Source organism: Plecotus auritus, assembly GCF_963455305.1.
Source record: "Plecotus auritus genome assembly, chromosome: 10".
Classification (NCBI taxonomy): Eukaryota; Metazoa; Chordata; class Mammalia; order Chiroptera; family Vespertilionidae; genus Plecotus; species Plecotus auritus.
The window spans coordinates 35315766-35335061 of record NC_137785.1 but is presented as its reverse complement, the minus strand read 5'-3'; the positions used below and the strand labels follow the sequence as shown (position 1 = coordinate 35335061).

The 19296-nt window shown below is 44.1% G+C and overlaps 1 protein-coding gene across 1 annotated transcript in view; it reads right to left on the bottom strand.

Moving 5' to 3' along the window:
- Positions 1-5758: 5758 nt before the first annotated feature.
- CATSPERG (cation channel sperm associated auxiliary subunit gamma) overlaps positions 5759-19296 on the bottom strand; it is a 37516-nt gene continuing 23978 nt past the window's right edge. Inside the window, exons 22-28 of the mRNA XM_080644179.1 lie at positions 9101-9257; positions 8840-8903; positions 8625-8720; positions 8123-8209; positions 6468-6560; positions 6277-6376; positions 5759-6187 (exon numbers count right to left, since the gene is read on the bottom strand). Coding sequence (XP_080500305.1) covers positions 5924-6187; positions 6277-6376; positions 6468-6560; positions 8123-8209; positions 8625-8720; positions 8840-8903; positions 9101-9257 — 861 coding nt within the window. The 3' untranslated portion in view covers positions 5759-5923. The remainder of the gene's footprint in view (positions 6188-6276; positions 6377-6467; positions 6561-8122; positions 8210-8624; positions 8721-8839; positions 8904-9100; positions 9258-19296) is intronic.

The following is a 19296-nucleotide window of genomic DNA, read 5'->3' as shown; positions in this document are numbered from 1 at the left end:
CTGGCAGACAGTGAGATGTTATGTGGGTACCCTTTTCAGTTGTGGTGCTCTCTGCTGAGTGGCCCAGCTTGAGGATTAGACCCCAGAGTTCTCAGTGGCAACCCTCCATACCTGAGATATCTCTCCGGGACTTCAGTTTCTGTCTTTGGGTGCCCAGCCAGCCCTTTTGTGCCTCTGCCTCTCCTACCAGTCTCTATGTGGTCTCCACTTTCAGTCCTCAGATATCAGGGTTCTCTCCTGTGAGTTTTCTGTTGATTATTCAGGAAGTTTTCCTGTATTTTAGTTGTAATTCCAGTTTGTTCCTGGGAGCATGTCCGTGCAGCATCCACTTACTCTGCTGCCATTTTTAATGTCCTTAGCCTTTGCTTTAAAGTCTATTTTGTAGATATAAATATTGCTGCCCCAGCTTTTTTAAAATTGCCATTTTCCTGAAATATATTTTTCCATCCCTTTACTTTTAGTCTTTGTGTGTCTTTCAATCTGAAGTAAGTCTCTTGTAGACAGCATATGTAAGGAGCTTGTTTTCTTCTCCATTCAGCCACTTCATGTCTTTTGATTGGAGCATTTCACGTTTACATTTAAAGTAATTGTTGATAGGTATACAGTTATTGCCATTTTATTATTCATATTTCCTCCTCTGCCACCTCCATCTCTCCTTCTCCTCCTCCTCCTCCTCCTCCTCCTCCTCCTCCTCCTCCTTCTTCTGTTCCATCTTCTCCTTCTTCAAACATCCCTTTAACATTCCTTATAATACTGGTTTGGTGATGATGTAGTCCTTCAGCTTTTGTTTATCTGGGAACTTCTTTTTTTTTTTTTTTTTTTTAAATTTTTTTTTAAAATATATTTTATTGATTTTTTACAGAGAGGAAAGTAGAGGGATATAGAGCTAGAAACATCGATGAGAGAGAAACATCGATCAGCTGCCTCCTGCACACCTCCCACTGGGGATGTGCCCGCAACCAAGGTACATGCCCTTGACCGGAATCGAACCTGGGACCCTTCAGTCCGCAGGCCGACGCTCTATCCACTGAGCCAAACCGGTTTCGGCTATCTGGGAACTTCTTATCTCTCCCCTTAGAATATAAATAATAACCTTGCTGGTTAGTCCTTACTTTTCATCACTTTGAATATTTTGTGCCAATCCTTCTGTCCTGCAAAGTTTCTGTTGAGAAATCAGCTGACATTCTTATGGGAATTCCCATGTAGGTAATTAACAGCTTTTCCCTTGCTGCATTTAAGATTCTCTCTTTGTCTTTAGCCTTTGCCATTTTAATTATGATGTTTCTGGTTGTAGGCCTCTTTGGATTCATCTTGTTTGGGACTTGGCACTTCCTGGGCTTGTATATCTATTTCCTTCATCAGGTTAGGCAAGTTTTCCATCATTATTTCTTCAAATAGGTTTTTAATTCCTTGCTCTTTCTCTTCTCTTTCTGGTACTCTATGATGCAAATGTTGGTATGCTTGATGTTGTCACAGAGGCCCCTTAAATTATCCTCATTTTTTGGGATTCTTTTTCTTTTTGCTGTTTTCACTGGGTGTTTTCTGCTACCTTCTCTTCCAAATTGCAGATATTCACTATTGTTTTATCTAATTTATTGTTGTTGATTCCTTCTAATGTAGTCATCATTTCAGTTATTGTATTCTTAATTTCTGACTGGTTCTTTTTCATGTTTTCTATCTCTCTCTCTTTTTTCTTTTTTAATATTTTTATTGATTTCAAAGAGGAAGGGAGAGGGAGAAAGAGATAGAAACATCAATGATGAGAGAGAATCATTGATCAGCTTCCTTCTGCATGCCCCCTACTGGGGATCAAGCCCATAACCCCAGCATGTGCCCTTGACCAGAATCAAACCCGGGACCCTTCAGTGTACAGGCTGACAATCTATCCACCGAGCCAAACCAGCTAGGGCAGTGGTCGGCAAACTCATTAGTCAACAGAGCGAAATATCAACAGTACAACGATTGAAATCTCTTTTGAGAGCCAAATTTTTTAAACTTAAACTTCTTCTAACACCACTTCTTCAAAATAGACTTGCCCAGGCCGTGGTATTTTGTGGAAGAGCCACACTCAAGGGGTCAAAGAGTCGCATGTGGCTTGCGAGCCGCAGTTTGCCGACCACTGAGCTAGGGCATTCTATCTCTTTTTTATGTTTCTTATCTCTTTGTTAAAGTTCTCACTGAATTCATTGAGCAACCTTATAACCAATGTTTTGAACTCTGCATCTAATAGATTGCTTGTCTCCATTTTATTTAGTTCTTTTTTTAAAAAAAATATATTTTATTGATTTTTTGCAGAGTGGAAGATAGAGGCATAGAGAGTTAGAAACGTCGATGAGAGAGAAACATCTATCAGCTGCCCCCTGCACACCTCCCACTGGGGATGTGCCCGCAACCAAGGTACATGCCCTTGACTGGAATCGAACCTGGGACCCCTCAGTCCGCGGGCCGACGCTCTATCCACTGAGCCAAACCGGTCAGGGCTATTTAGTTATTTTTTTGGAGTTTTGTCCTGTTCTTTTATTTGGAACATATTTGTCTTCTCATTTTGGCTACCTCCCTGTTTTTATTTCTATGTATTATGTAGAGCTGCTATATCTCCCAGTCTTGGTAGAGTGGCCTTATGTAGTGGGGCCCAATGGCACAGTCTCCCTGGTCACCTGAGCAGGGTGCTCCAGGTATGTCCCTTGTGTGGGCTATGTGTGGCCTCCTGTTGTAGTTGAGTCTTGATTGCTGTTAGTATGTCAGTGTGAAGGACTGATCCTCAGACTAATTAGTTGTAAGGACTGGCCATGACTGTAGCAGAACAGCTGTTGTGCAGTGGCTGACCTCACAGAGCTGGATTTGCTCTAGTAGGGCTCTGATGCCTGGCAAGTCTGCCCTTTGGATATGTCATTTGTGGAAGTGGTTGAGTGGTGCTCTGGAGTGGTCTGAAACTGGCTACTGGGTGTGTTGGTTTTGGGGCATCTTAGGGAGGCTCTGGACAAGCCAAGGTCAGCAGCTGCCTTTGCTCTGCCTGGGGCTACCTGGTATGAACTTCAAAGTAGTTTGCAAATGGTTTCCATTTGTGCTGAACTTGGAGACATCTGGGAGAAGCTGTGCCATGAACTGAGGCTTGGGACTACTTAGCAAGAGGTATAGGGCACGCTGAAGCCAGATGCTACTAGTTTGGGGTTTGTGAACTTTTGAGAGATTTTAGGAAACTCTGCAGCATGAGCCAAGATGGGCAATTTGTATGGAAAAAGCCACTGGAAATGGCGTGGGTGGGCCCTAGTTGGGTGGGAGTGGGGTTCTCAGGGAACCACCAGAACTGGGTGAACAGTGTTAGCCAGGTTGATGGAGACTCAGATATGGTGCCTGCAGGGGGAGAGATCAGAAAAGTAACAGTGAACTCTACAGAAATTCTGGGAGAAAGCTGCCCCTCCAGCCTTTGCCCTGAAGCCAGACAATTCAGTTCTCCATATGTCCTTGTGCTTTTCTTTTCTTTTTTTTTTAAAATATATATATATTTTTATTTATTTCAGAGAGGAAGAAAGAGGGAGAGATTGAAACATCAATGATAAGAGAGAATCATTGATTGGCTGCCTCCTGCACACCCTCACTGGGGATTGAGCCTGCAACTTGGGCATGTGCCCTGACTCGGAAACAAACCGTGACCTCCTGGTTCATAGGTCAATGCTCAACCACTGAGCCATGCTGGCTGGGCTCCCTTGAGCTTTTTGAGCTGCTGCTCCAGTGTTGGAGCTCAGAGTGAGTAAGTCCATCTGCAAGTAAGTCCATGAGCGGGCCCTTTAAGAGGAATGCCTGGGATTCTAGGAGCTCTCTATCTCATTTAGCTGCAATCCCCTTTAGTTTTCACAGACTTCTCTTCCTGGCATTGTAACCCTGGGCTGGGGAACCTGGTGTGGTTATCCCTCCAGATTTTTAACTGCCACACATGGGTGTGGGACTACTCCATTCTGCATCTCCGCCCCTCTTACCACTCAAGTGGCTTCTTTTGTATATCCTTAATTATAGGAGTTCTGGTCAGCTAGACTTCAGGGGGTTCTGTAGTTTTGTTGTAATTTTGATGTTGTGGGGGAAAGCAAGTACAACATTTACCTCCTCTTTCATTTTTGTTTTCTTTCACAACTTAAAATATTTTATTCCAGTAACTACCTACTAGTGTCCATGGATTCTGGTTGAAATCACCCTGAATGGTCAAAACAGGATGTTATTTCATTACATTCTCCATAATTGAATCAATGCAATTAATTTTGTTGATAGATGAATTTGTACTGCTCACTATTATTTTATACTGCTTGACTATCCTTGACTTTCCTCCTGAGCCCCAGATCAGAGGTTCCTGCAGCCTCCTGGATAGCCTTTTCTAGAAGTCTCTCAGACCTCCTACACCCACCATGACCCCAAACTGGTCTCAGTGTCTCTCCAAAACCTGCTCTTTCTCCCTGGTCCTCATTTCAGGGACAGTTTCTTTGTCCCTCAAACCTAGGACAGAGTCCTGGACCTTTTCTTAAATTCTCCCTTGCTCCTATTTCTTACATGGGCCACCACCCCCACAGTGGGTTCACTAGGCCTCCTGAGCATCTCTCCCACCTGCCCCCTCCTCTCCTTTCTCAACCAGGCTTTGGTCCAGCACCATCCTCTTCTGCCCAGGTCCCTGGCCTACTGCCTCCTGGGATCTCTGTCTCCAGTCTTGAGCCATTCCCCACACGGAAACCAGAACATCTTTGTAATATCTGACCACATCCTTCAGCTTCTAAGTTCTGAGTGCTCCTCTGATAATTTTCAAGCTCGATATCATATCCTTAGTAGCCTTGCCTGCTCCTGGAGCTATCTCATCATGGACAAGCTGGTCTTGCTGTATTCTCTGGTGTCCCTTCAGAGTGTATGTCCCCTGGGCCTCTACTCCTAGAGTCAGGGAGGAAATGGGGGTGGTCAGAGGACTTCCAGAGTCACTTCACCTGCAAGCTCTGGGGAGGGGCTGTAATTGAGTCCACTGGGGAGACAGGAAGTGGAGTACAAAGGTGCATTTGCTTTTTGCCTTTCAGCTTCTTTCCCCACTTCTTGATAAGAAGAACTGCCATTACACATACTCATAGACAAGCATGAGATTAGGGTAAGACTGACTGCCCTCAGATACAGGAGTGTGCTCTAATTGGTTTAAGCCACTCAAAGTCGAATCCCTCTGGCAGTGTAAGAGGTAAAGTGGTGAGCTTATGACCCAACCCCATCCAATACAGTGACTGACAGCCGGGGCATGTTAGACTGCAGGCCTTTCTTCCTCTGGACAATAAGACACATGGATGTGTACACTCAGACTGTGAGGGGGGCTGGCCTGAGGCCAGAGACCACACTCAGAGGAGGTCAGAGGAAGGAAAGCTACAGAGAAATGGAGTGAGAATCCTGTGGATATTGAAGACTTCTAGATATTGAAGCCATACCTGAAACTTATCTTGACAAAACCCATATATTATCATTTTCATTTGGACTATTTGAGTGAATTTTTTGCTACTTATAACTAAAAAAAAAAAGATCCTAACCTCTCCAGAGTCCCCTCCTTGAGCTAAACACCAGGTAGGTGTTGACATCCGAAATATTTAACCACTGGTACTAAACCTGGGCACTGAACAATCAGAACAAACTTTAGGCCATAGCAATGGGCCTGGGTCATGGAGGACTCTCCTGGACTGTAGAGAGGTCATGGGCATCCTGGGGAGGGGCTGAGTTGGCAGGCACATAGAGAAGCTATTTACCAGCTGGCACAGAAGGACTTCAGAATTTTAATGACCTATGTGGCTATGTGGTCTGAAAGAGAAATGAAAATTCAAGCAAAACAGAGAGACAGGTTTGGGATGGTGACAGTTTGCATTTCAAAGATGGCCCAGGAAGGAAGGAATGAGAGTGGATGGGGCAGGTAAGCAGCCTAGGTCAGTGACTTCTTCACAACTTCCTCAGGATCAGCCTTGTTCTCTGCCACCTTGGAGCCGACTTTGGAGCCAACACTAGATTTGGTCTCAGATGTCCTGTTGAAGCCTATAGAAGAGGAGCTGTAGGTATAGTAGGAATCTGATGTGATGATGTTGTTGATCTTCCAGCGGAGGGTGTTGCAGATCTTCAACATAAGGGGCAGCAAGAGGCAGCAGATGATGTAGAGGATCACCAGGCCAAGAAACACACTGGTTGACACCTGCACGCACCACACAACAGGTGTGGATGGGCAGCCTGGTGGGGCCTCGTCCAACTTGCAGGGCAGCTCCTGAGCAGCCAGCCACTCACCATGAGGATGAAGAGGGCTCGCTTGGCATTGAGTGGAAGCCCGTGTAGATGCAGCAGGAAGATGAGCTGGTAGTCACAGTATGTGCTCTTGTCCACACCTCTGGTGGGGGAAGGGGTTAAGGATTGGGGAGGAGTCAGGCACCCCACAGGAAGGCACCCCTGATCCCACCTGGGCCACATGCCTGACTTACCTATTGCTCACCAACACCTTGAAGAAGAATTCTGGGGCGAAGATGCTATGGGGAATGGTGTCATGGCATGGGGAGTTCTCCAGACACAGCCACCTGTGGGCCCATGTTCAGGCATTTGTGCTGCAACATCATGCATAGCACGTGCCCACCCTTGATTTCTCCCTCTACCCCAAAAACTTTTAAGTGAGCACCAATTAGGTACAATCTTATAACTTCATACCTAATTCGTTCCTTCATTCATTCACTCAATAAGGCTGGCTGAACGCCTAGAAAGTGATAGGCCATTTGTTTACTCATTCATTTCCTCCTACCTTTCCATGTCCATTTGTCAATTCCTCTATTACCATGCATTCATCTAGATCAGGAGTGGGGAATGTCCAGCCCAAGGGCTGTATAAGGCCCGTGAAATCATTTGATCTGGCCCGGCCAAGGCATTAAGGGTGAGTTAAATTTTTGCCAAATGTAGCAGGCTAGTTTTTAAGTTGATAATTTTGTATGGCCTGAGAATGATGTTATAAATATCCAAATGGCCCTTGGCAGAAAAAAGGTTCCCCACCCCTGATCTAGATTATATATTGTACACCTTTTATGTACCAACTCCTCACTTACTCCTTACTACCTTCATTCCTTCATCCTACAAATACAGCTTGACCCTACAGTTTGTGGGACCTTAGGAGCCTTGCTGTGGACAGGGGCCTGAGATACCAAGGTGGGTGAGGCTTGCAGCAACTATTAGGTACAAAGTCACATCTTTATTAATTTACTCTTTCCTTTATTCATTTATTCAACAATCATAGGTTGAATGCTGACTAGGTGCAAGTTGGTTACTTTGTTCATTCACTCACTTGTCATTTGCTCATGGCATCATTTTCTTCCTTTCATTGAATAAAAAATAGTAATTGATCCATAGTTGGTTTTGCTCAGCGGTTAGAGCATCAGCCCATGGACTGAAGGGTCTTGGGTTCCATTCTTGTCAAGGGCATGGTTGTAGGCTCTATCCCTGGCCCTGGTCTGGGCATGTGTGGGAGGCAACCAATCAATATGTCTCTTTCATATCAATGTTTTTCTCTCTCTGCCTCTTCCCCTCCCTTCCACTCTCTCTAAAAATCAATGGAAAAAATATTCTTGAGTGAGGATTAACAACACAACAAAAAAAAGTAATTGAGCTCCTATATACTAACTTACTCCTCCATTGTTTAATTCATCATTAAGACCTCTACTCAAATGTCAATAATGCCTACCATGAATTAATTAACCTTGTTCATTGTCTCATTCCACAGATACTATGTTGAGTTTATTTGAATCTGGGCCTATATAGGAGACAGACCCCATAGGAGACAGGGCTGGGATGGGAAACACAGGCAGAGGGTCAAGGCTGGAATGGGGTAGCACAGAAGGATGGAAACCAAATGTCCCATCTAGAACTGCCAGAAAAATCCTCCTAGGTGAAGAGTCATCTGAACTAAGGCCTGAAGAAGAAGGAAGAGGGACTAGCACTGCAGACAGAGGGTCCAGCTTATGTAAAGATCAGCTCCATTTGAGGAACACAAAGGCAGTCAGTGTGGCTTGCTCTCCTAGAAGCAGAAGGGATGGATCGGCTGACAGATGATGGGCATGTGGGGGATAAAGGGCTGACAGCCAGGATATGCACTCACTCAATGCCCATGTTCTGGGACATGATGTTGAAAACCAAGTCGTTGGTGGTCGTTGAGTTATTGGTGGTCCAGATGAGGCTGTAGGTGCTGTGGAGGACCGCCGTAACCTCAGTAGAGGACCATGGAACCTCAGTGGGAGGGGTGGGGGTGGGGTTGGCCTGGGCTGCCGTAGCAGAGGGAGGCCAGCAATGTGAGCAGTGGTGGTGGCGGGGGGGGGGGGGGGGGTCGAGGTTGAAGCCTTTAGTGGGCGGGGGTGGGGTTGGGGTTGGGGTAGAGGTTGGAACCTTTGGTGGGAAGGGCACGGGGCCTCACATTGTGGAAGGGGCAAGCGTTTGTGGGACTTTAGGGGCCTTGCTGTGGACAGGGGCCTGAGATGCCAAAGTGGGTGAGGCTTGCAGCAAGAGCAAGGGTGAGATCTGTGGCTGGGAAGCCTGAGGGATCTGCAGGGAAAGGAAGGCCCAATTACGGGGGGGGGGGGGGGCCTGGGTCCCACAGGGATTACTTGTCCAGGGGGCTGTTGAAGCGGTAAATCTCCTCCTCACTGTATTCCTTGATGGTGTCCATGGTGGGCCCGCCGCCCACCACCTTCAGTACATAGCTGCCAGGAGCAGAGGTGCACACCAACTGGCCTCAGTTTCCTGAGCCCTGCATCATATCTACACCCCCAACTTTACCCCTTACCGCCTCCCATCAGCCCTGGATTGGATATGCCTTTACCTGCCCTGAAAACTGCCAGACTCTCCGGTCACCAAATCTTGGATCAAGAAGAAGGGGTGGAAGACTGTGGGGTTGGAGGGGGTTGAGGCCAGGAGGAGGAGAAATTAGCTTGGCTCGAGAAATGGAGGATGGTGAGGGGAGAAAAGAGAGAGAGGACCAAGGGGAAGAGCAGAGAGTGGGTGGAAGGTAAGGGGGCAGGGAGGGCAAAGTGGTGGGGGCAGAGGACAGTGAACAATGCAGAGGAGGAGACTGGACACGCACTGTCACGGAAGAGAAAGCAGGGCATCTCGGGGTCTATGTGAACGCAGTCAAAATAGTGTCTGTTCTGTAGGCGGTTGTACTCCAGGGTGTAGGTGATGTCAAAGGCCAGGCGCTTTCCAGGTGGACAGCCTATAAGCACTGGCACCACCAAGTTCCCCTGAGTGGGAGGAGAAAAGCCTCACTTGGGAAGTGGGAAGGGGAGGACACCCCTTCTCCCACACACACCATCACTACCTGCCAGGCTCACCCTCACCAGGGGGCAATCTGATTACTATTTTCCTTAAACCAATACTCTAATAACTGCAAATACTTATATAGCTTTTACTGTATGCAAAGCACTGGTGTTCTAAGCACTTTACATATTCAAATTTGATTCTCCAAACAGCTTTGCAAGATTGAGGATATCATACATTTTATTTATTTTTTAAATATATTTTGATCGATTTCAAAGAGGGAGGGAGAGGGAGAGAGATAGAAACATCAATGATGGGAGAGAATCATTGATCAGTTGCCTCCTGCATGCCCCCATCTGGGGATAGAGCCCCCAACCTGGGCATGTGCCTTGACTGGGCATTGAATTGTGACCTCCTGATTCATAGGTCAATGTTCAACCACTGAGCCATGCCGGCTGGGCAATAGTACATTTTAGAGATGGCAAAAGTGAGGCACAGAAAAGTCAAGCAACTTATTAACTATCCAAAGCCACATAGCTGTTAAGTGGTAGAGCTGGAACCCAAACTGGGCCATGTAGCTTCCAGCTGCCTCCAGGAAAACACATATAAAACAATAAAGCCTACACCTATGGAGCAGCTAACACCTAGTCAGACTTTATAGGGTTGAAGTTGGGCCTGAATTCTCAAACAATTGACCTGGTGGAGCATGGGGTATATGAGGAAAGTGCAGCCAGGTGGGACAGGGGTGAGGAAATCCCTGTGACATTGTCTACAGAATGAATGACCCCTGGCCCATTTCGGGGGTAAGTCTCAAGGGTTTCACCCAATTATCAAAGGGACATGGGCATCCAGAAACTGTGGTCTGGGCTTGACAGTGACTGTGGAGAGGAGTTAGCAGTCATAGTTTAAGCACTTCTTATGCTGGACTTGGGCCAAAGACTACACCTATCAGCCACTCACTTACTGGGAGTCTAATGGGCATCTTCAATTCAATATATCCACAACCCATCTCTACTAATGGTACCTCATCTCTCCATGTGCAGGCTAAAAGCCTTGGTCTCATCCTGGAAACCTTTCTCTCTCTCACCCCCATATCCAGTCCATTCAGATAGCCTATGTCCCTTGACTTCAAAATAGAGCCATTCTCTGCTCCCACCTTTCAGCTCCTTTGCCCCACACTTGCCTGCCTAACTTTGTTACCTCCCTGGCTCCCCCACCCCCCCGCCGCCAACATTGCCCATATGTCTTCCACATACAGTCAGAGGGACCCTGTGAACACTCGAGTCACTCCTCTACTTAGAGCCCTCCCCATTAGATGTCACATGATCTGCCCCATCACCACTTTGACCTCATTTCTCATCACTTTCCTCTTTGCTCACCCTAATCCAATCACACTTGCCCGTCCATGTTCCTTTAGTCTAACACATGAAACATACTCTCACTTTCAGGCCTTTTTACCATCCATTCCCTCTCACTGGCATGCCTTTCTGGCACATAAAACATGACTCACTTCCTCCCCTCCAAGTTTTTGCTCAAATGTTTCCTCCTCGGCCAGGTCTTCCCTGAGCCATCCTGTAGCAAATACTGACCTACCCCATGCACCTTGCCTGCCTTTTTCCTCCTAGCACTCATCACCTCTTAACACACAATATCATTTTTTAAAAATAATTCTTGGTTTAGCTCAGTGGATAGAGCGTCGGCCTGGGGACTAAAGGGTCCCAGGTTCGATTCCAGCCAAGGGCGTATGCCCAGGTTGTGGGCACAGTCCTCCCCAATGCAGGAGGCAGCCAATCAATGATACTCTCTCATCATTGATGTTTCTATCTCTCTATCTCCTTTCCTCTCTGAAATCAGTAAGAAATATATTTTAAAAAATAATAATTAGTTATTGTTGAAAGTATTACATATGTCCTTCTTTTCCCCTTTTGTCCCCTTCCAGCCCATCCCTGCCCCCTGCCCCAGGCCTTCATGTCTGTGTCCATAGGCCATGCATATATGCATACAAGGTCTTGCATTGATTACCTCCCACCCACCCGCCCCGCTTTCACTCCGAGATTCCACACTCTGTTCCATGCTTCCATGTCTCTGGGTCCAATCCATTCATCAGTTTATTTTGTTACTTAGATTCCACATATGAGTGAGATCATGTGATACTTGTCATTCTATCACTGACTTATTTCACTTAGCATGATACTCTCCAGGTCCCTCCATACTATCTCAAAGGGTAAGAGATTTCCTTTTGTACTGCTGCATAATATTCCATGGTATAAATGTACCACAGCTATTTTATCCATTCATCTACTGATGGGCACTTGGGCTGTTTCCAGATCTTAGTTATTGTAAATTGTGCTGCTATGAACATAGAGCTGCAAACATTCTTTCTGATTGGTGTTTTGGGTTTCTAAGGATATATTCCTAGAAGTGGAATTCCATATTAAATTTTTTTGAGGAAACTCCATACTGTTTTCCATAATGGCTACACCAGTCTGCATTCCCACTAGCAGTGTACTAGAGTTCCCTTTTCTCCACATCCTCGCCAGCACTTGTCATTTGTTGATTTGTCAATGGTAGCCAACCTGACAGGTGAGAGATGGTACTTCATTGTCGTTTTGATTTGCATCTCTCTGATGACCAGTGACTTTGAGCATTTTTTCAAATGTCTCTTTGGAGAAGTGTCTATTTAGGTCCTTTGCTCATTTTTTAATCAGATTGTTTGTCTTCCTTTTGTTAAGTTGTATGAATTCCTTATATATTTTGGACATTAGCCCTTTATCAGATGTTTCATTGCCAAATACGTTCTCCCATACAATGGGCTCCCTTTCATTTTGTTGATGTTTCTTTTGCTGTGCAGAAGCTTTTTATTTTGATGTAGTCCCATTTGTTTATTTTCTCCTTAGTTTCCTTTGCCCTAGGAGTTGTATCTGTAAACATATTGCTATTGAGAGATGTCTGTGATTTCTTGTAGGATTTTTATGGTTTCCCAACTTACATTTAAGTCTTTTATCCATTTTTTAAAAATATATATTTTATTGATTTTTTTTACAGAGAGGAAGGGAGAAGGATAGAGAGCTAGAAACATCGATTAGCTGCCTCCTGCACACCCCCAACTGGGGATGTGCCCGCAACCAAGGTACATGCCCTTGACCGGAATCGAACCTGGGACCCTTCAGTCCACAGGCCGACGCTCTATCCACTGAGCCAAACCAGTTAGGGCTCTTTCATCCATTTTGAGTTTATTCTTGTGTATGGTGTAAGTTGGTCCAGTTTCATTTTTTTGCATGTATCTGTCCTATTTTCCCAACACCATTTCTTAAAGAGACTCTCTTGACTCCATGGTATGTTCTTGCCTCCTTTGCCAAATACTAATTGAGCATAATGGCCTGGGTCAATTTCTGGGTTCTCTGTTCTGTTCGATTGATCTATATGCCTGTTCTTGTGCCAGTATCAGGCTGTTTTGAATACTGTGGCTTTGTAGTATACCTTGAAATCTGGTATTGTGATTCTTCCAACCTTGTTCTTCTTTCTCAAGATTGCTGCAGCTCTTCAGGGTCTTTTTTGATTCCATGTAAGTTTTTGGAGTATTTGTTATAGGTCTGTGAAATATGCCATTGGTATTGTAATAGGGATTGCATTGAATCTGTAGATTGCTTTGGGTAGTATGGACATTTTAATGATGTTGATTCTACCAATCCATGAACACGGTATATTCTTCCACTTGTTTATATCTTCTCTTTTTTCAATGTCCTGTAGTTTTCCAAGTACAGGTCTTTTGCTTTCTTGGTTAAGTTTATTCCTAAGTATCTTAAAGTTTTTTATTTCAATGGTAAATGGGATTGTTTAGTTTCTCTTTCTGAGAAATAATATTGGTGTATAAGAAAACCATAGATGTTGGGGTGCTGCTTTATATCCTGCTACATTGCCAAATTCATTTATTAAACCCAGTGGGATTTTTTTTGGTGGAATCTTTAGGGTTTTCTATGTACAATATCATATCATCTGCGAATAATGAGAGTTTTACGTCCTCCTTTCCAATTTGGATGCCTTTTATTTCGTCTTCTTGTCTGATCACTGGGGCTAGGACTTCCAGTACTGTGTTGAATAAGAGTGGTGAAAGTGGGCATCCCTGTCTTGTTCCTGTTCTTACGGGGAATGGTTTTAGTTTTTGCCCACTGAGTATGATGTTGGCTGTAGGTTTGTTGTATATGGCCTTTATCATGTTGAGATATGCTCCCTCTATTCTCACTTCGCTGAGAGTTTTTTTATCGAAAAAGGGTGTTGGCCCTAGCTGGTTTGGCTTAGTGAATAGAACCCTGGCCTGCAGACTGAAGGGTGCCAAGTTCAAATCCGGTCAAGGTCACATGCCAGGTTGCTGGCTCATTTCCTAGTGGGGTGTGTGCAGGAGGCAGCTGACCAATGATTCTCTCTCATCATTGATGCTTCTATCTCTCTCTCTCCCCTCTCCCTTCCTCTCTGAAATCTAAAAAATAGGTGTTGGATTTTGTTGAATGTTTTTTCTGCATCTATTGATATGATCATGTGATTTTTGTCTTTCAATTTGTTTATGTGATGTATCACGTTTATTGATTTGCAAATATATTGTACCAGCATTGCATCCCTGGAATAAATCCCACTTGGTCATGGTGTATAATCTTTTTCATATATTACTGGATCTGATTTGCTACTATTTTGTTGGGGATTTTAGCATCTATGTCCATCAGGGATATTGGCCTGTAATTCTCTTTCTTTGTAGTGTCTTTATCTGGTTTTGGAATTAGGAGAGTGCTGGCCTCATAAAAAGAGCTTGGAAGTGTTCCTTCCTCTTGGGTTTTTTGGAATAGTTTGAAGAATATAGGTGTTAGTTCTTCATTGAATGTTTGTTAAAACTCCCCTGTGAAGTCATCTGGACCTGAGCTTTTGTTTCCTGGGAGTATTTTGATTACTGCTTATATTCCATCTGTTGTGATTGGCCTATTCAGGTTTTTTTTTATTCTTCCTGATTCAGTTTTGAAAGATTGTATTTTTCTAGGAATTTGTCCATTTCATCCACATTGTCCAGCTTGTTGGCATATAGTTGTTCATAGTATTTTCTTCCAATCCTTTGTATTTCTGTGGTATCAGTGATTACTTCTCCACTTTTGTTTCTGATTTATTTGGGTCCTCTCTCTTTGTTTCTTGATGAATCTGGCTAATGGTTCATCAATCTTGTTTATCCTTTCAAAGAACCAGCTCTTGATTTCATTGAATACACACACACACACACACACACACACACACACAAACACACACTAGTGGCCCAGTTACACGCCCCCATTGGGTGAGGGTCCCCACTGGGGGGGCATGGCCAGCCTGTGTGAGGGGCTGAGGGATGTTTTCAGGCTGGCCACACCCCCTTCAGGGTAGGGGTCCCCACTGGGGTGCCTGGCCAGCCTGGGTGAGGGGCTGATGGCTGTTTTCAGGCTGGCCACAGCCCTTCAGGGTGGGGGTCCCCACTGGGGTGCCTGGCCAGCCTGGGTGAGGGGCTGATGGCTGTTTGGAGGCTGGCCATGCCCCCTGGTGACCCAAGCTCCCAGCCCCTCCCCTTTTTTTTTTTTCAGCGCCTCCTTGAGCGGAGGCCAGGGCCGGCTGGAAGCAAGTATCTGGGATTTATTTATCTTCTATAATTGAAACTTTATAGCCTTGAGCGGAGGCCAGGGCCAGCCAGGGCAGGTGGGAAGCTTAGCTTCCTCCATCGCCGGGGGCAACCCAAGCCTCCTGCTCGCTCCAGCTCCATGGCTGCCCACCATATTTGTTGGGTTAATTTGCATACTCGCTGATTGGCTGGTGGGCGTAGCGGAGGTACAGTCAATTTGCATGTTTCTCTTTTATTAGATAGGATATATATATGGTCTCTATGTCATTTACTTCTGCTCTGATCTTTATTATTTCCTTCCTTCTACTTACCCTGGGCTTTTCTTATTGTTCTCTTTCTAGTTCTTTAAGTTGTAGAGTTAAATAGCTTATGTTGATTTTTCTTGTTTTTTGAGGTATGCCTGTAGTACTATGACCTTCCCTCTCAGGACTACTTTTGCTGTGTTCCAGAGATTTTGGGTTGTTGTGTGTTCATTTTCATTTGTTTCCAGTAAATTTTTGCTTTCTTTCTTGATCTTCTTGGTAATCCATTCATTGTTTAGTAACATGCTATTTAGCCTCCATGTGTTTGAATGTTTTTGGGTGTTTTTACTGTAGTTGATTTCTAATTTCATTCCACTGTGATCTGAGAAGATGCTTGATATGATTTCAATTTTCTTGAATTTGTAGAGACTTGTTTTGTGTCCTAACATGCGGTCTATCTTTGTGAATGATTCATGTGCACTTGGGAAGAATGCACATTCTGCAGCTTTGAGGTGAAATGTTGTATAAATGTCAATTAAATCCATTTGATCCAGTGTGTCCTTTAGAGTCTCTGTTTCCTTATTAAGTTTTTGTCTGGAAGATCTGTCCAGTGAAGTCAGCAGGGTGTTAAATTTCCCTACTATGACTGTATTGTTATCTATCTCTCCCTTAAAGTCCTTTAGAAGGTTTTTAAAAATATATTTAGGTGCTCCTATACTGGGCGCATATATGTTTACCAGGGTTATATCCTCTTATTGGACTGATCCCTTTAGTATTATATAGTGACCTTTGTTGTCTCCTGTGATGGCCTTCATTTTGAAGTTTATTTTGTTGGATATGAGTATTGCTACTCCAGGTTTTTTTTTTCTTTTCCATTCCCTTGGAAAACTGTTTTTCATCCTTTCACTCTCATCCTGTGTGTGTCTTTTGTTCTAAGATAGGTCTCTTGTAGACAGCATATAGTTGGGTCATGTTTTTGTATTCATTCAGCTACTCTATACATTTTAGTTAGTGCATTTAATTCATTTTCATTTAGGGTTATTATTGATAGGTACTTATTTATTACCATTTTAATTTTGTATGCCCAGGTTTCTCTTTCTATCTCTTCTTCTCATTACAGCAGTTCCTTTAGCATTTCTTGTAGGGCTGTGTTGGTGGTGATAAACTCTGTTAGCTTTTTTTTTTTTTTTTTTTTTTGGTCTGGGAAGCTCTTTATTTCACCAGCTATTTTGAATGATAGCCTTGCTGGATATAGTAATCTTGGTCTCAGATTTTTGCTTTCCATACCTTGAGTACTTCATGCCATTTCTTTCTGGCCTATATAGTTTCTGATGAGAAATCAGGGTCAGCCTTCTGGGAGCTCCTTTGTAGGTAACAGTTTGCTTTTCTCTTGCTACCTTTAAGATTCTCTCTTTTTGTTTCATTTTTGGCATTTTAATTGTGATGTGTCTTGGCATGGGCCTGTTTGGGTTCTTCTTGCTTGGGACTCTCTGTGCCTCCTGGACTTATGTGACTTTTTCCTTTACCATGTTAGGAAGTTTTCTGCCATTACATTCAAACACATTCTCTATCCCTTTTTCCCTTTCTGCCTCTTCTGGCACACCTGCTATTCTAATATTGTTACATTTCACATTGTCCCATAGCTCCCTTAAGCTGTCCTCCTGTTCTTTGTTTTGTTTTTTGGTTCTCTGATTTATTTTTTTCAACCCTGTCTTCTAATTCACTGATTAAATCTTCAGCTCCCCCTAATTTGCTGTGTATTTCTTCCAATGTGTTCTTTATTTGTGCTGTCATGCTTTATTTGTTTCCATAGTTACTATTTCTTTCTCATGCTGTTGAGCATCTTTACCATCATTTTTCTGAACTGTATATCAGATAAATTTCTTATCTCCATTTTACTTATCTCTTCTTCTGGAGAATTCTCTAGTTCTTTCATTTGTGAGTTGTTTCATTGTCTCCTAATTTTGGCTTCCTGTTTGGGTTTGTGACTGTGTATTAGGTAGATCTGCTACAACTCTCAATCTCTGGTGCAGGACAGTGTCAAATGCTGTTTCTGACTAATTAGATCAGGCAGAGACTTAAATCCTCCAGAGATTACCCCTGATGGGATTCTGTCTTGAATTGCCCTCAGGCCATTGTCTTCATCTGTAGCGAGAGTTTTTTTCCAACAGTGTGGGGCAATTGCTTCTGCCTGGAGGCTATTATTCTCAGTCTCTTAATGAGTATCAGAAATTCCACACAGTGAGGCAAGGTGTTTTCCAATAGGGTGGGTCAGCTGTCTTCCCCCCAGGCAAGGCTGCCTGTGTAGCAATTATCTGCATGAGAAAGATGACCTCCACAGTGTGAAGGAATGACTCAGCACAGCAAACCAGGATGTCTGCTTTCCAAGCTCTAACCTGAGAGTTCCCTTTCCTGGCTTCTGCTCTCACAACTCCAGTCCACTCTGCTCTCTCTTGCTGGAACACAAGGTGAGTGGCTGCATAGGGAATTTTGTGCATTGACCCTTTAAGAGGGTGCCTACATTTCCAGACATCTCTCCCAGGCAGACAGCAAGCCTTGTGCTTTTCACAGCCAGATTTTATTTGGGCACCTTTCTCAGTTCTGGTGCTCTCTGCTGGGGGGCCCAGCTTGGGGATTATACCCCAAGGTTCTTGGTGGCAACCCCTCACAGCTGAGATATCTCTCCAGAACTTCAGTTGCTGTCTGTTGGAGCCTGCCAGCCCTTTCTTGCCTCTGCCCTTCCTACCAGTCTCTATGCAGTCACCACTATCCATCCTCAGTTATCAGGTTTCTCTCCAGCAAGTCTTCCACTGATTATTCAGGAAGTTTTTCTGTATTTTTGTTGTAATTCCAGTTTGTTTCTGGGAGCATGTCCATACAGCATCCACTTACTCCACTGCCATTTTTAATTCCCACAATATCTTTTATTTATCTTATTATCTGACTCTGTTGTGGATGAACTGTGCATCCCAAAGATGTGTTGAAGTCCTAAATCCCTGGTAACTGCTAATGTGACCTAATTTGAAATAGGGTCTTTACAGATATAATCAAGTTAAGATGAAGTCAGCCCTAGCTGGTTTGGCTCAGTGGATAGAGTGTCAGCCTATGGGCTGAAGGGTCCCAGGTTTGATTCCGGTCAAGGGCACATGCCCAGGTTACGGGCTTGATTCTTGATCCCCAATTGGTGGGGCATTCAGGAGGCATCCAATCAATGATTCTCTCTCATCGTTGATGTTTCTATCTCTCTCTCCCTCTCCCTTCCTCTATGAAATCAATTAAAAAACTAGTTAAGAAGAAATCATACTGGATTAGGCTGGGCCCTAATCCAATGACTGGTGTGTCCTTATAACATGAGGGAAATTTGGACACTGACTTACAGGGAAAAGGCCTTGTGAAGATGAAGGCAGAGATTTCAGTGATGCATCTATAACCCCAGGAATTTCAATGATTGTCAATAATCATTAGAACCCAGAAGAGAGGCCTGGAACAGATTCTCCCTCAGAACCTGCATAAGGACCAACCCTGATTTTAGACTTCTGTCCTCCATAACTGGGAGAGAATAAACTTCCCAGTTTGTGGTAATTTGTTATGGCAGACTTAGGAATGAATACACATCCCCCATTGGAACATCAGCTTCACAAGGGCAGAAATTGTTTCGTTTGTTCACTGCTATAACTCTAGCCCCTAAAACAATGCTGGAATGTAGTAGGCACTCAGTAAATATTGGTTGAATAAATGAGTAAGCTTTGGATACAGAGAGTGAAGTCTATTCCTGGTCCATCCCCCATGTTTGGATCTGGCCTGCTAAAAGACCCTCCAAGCCTTTATTCATCTAACCAAATTTGATTGAGCACCTATTATGTGTAAATTCATTTCTTGCTTCCTTCACCCAAGATATTTACAAATTGAAAACCCACTGTTCATCAATTAGTTCCAGTTTCCATTTTTCTTCCAGAATGGGGAGCCAGAGAGAGGCTCCAGGCCTTCTAAATACACATGCCTCTTGATCTGGTAATGTGGGGTTAGGGAGAGAGAGAGGGGCTAGATAGAAACTGAAAAGGCCACAGTCTAAGAATACAAAGACAGAGAAGCTCAGGCTACCTTTAGCACCTCTGTTTCCCTATCTATTTAAAAGTCATTTGCTTTTTTAAA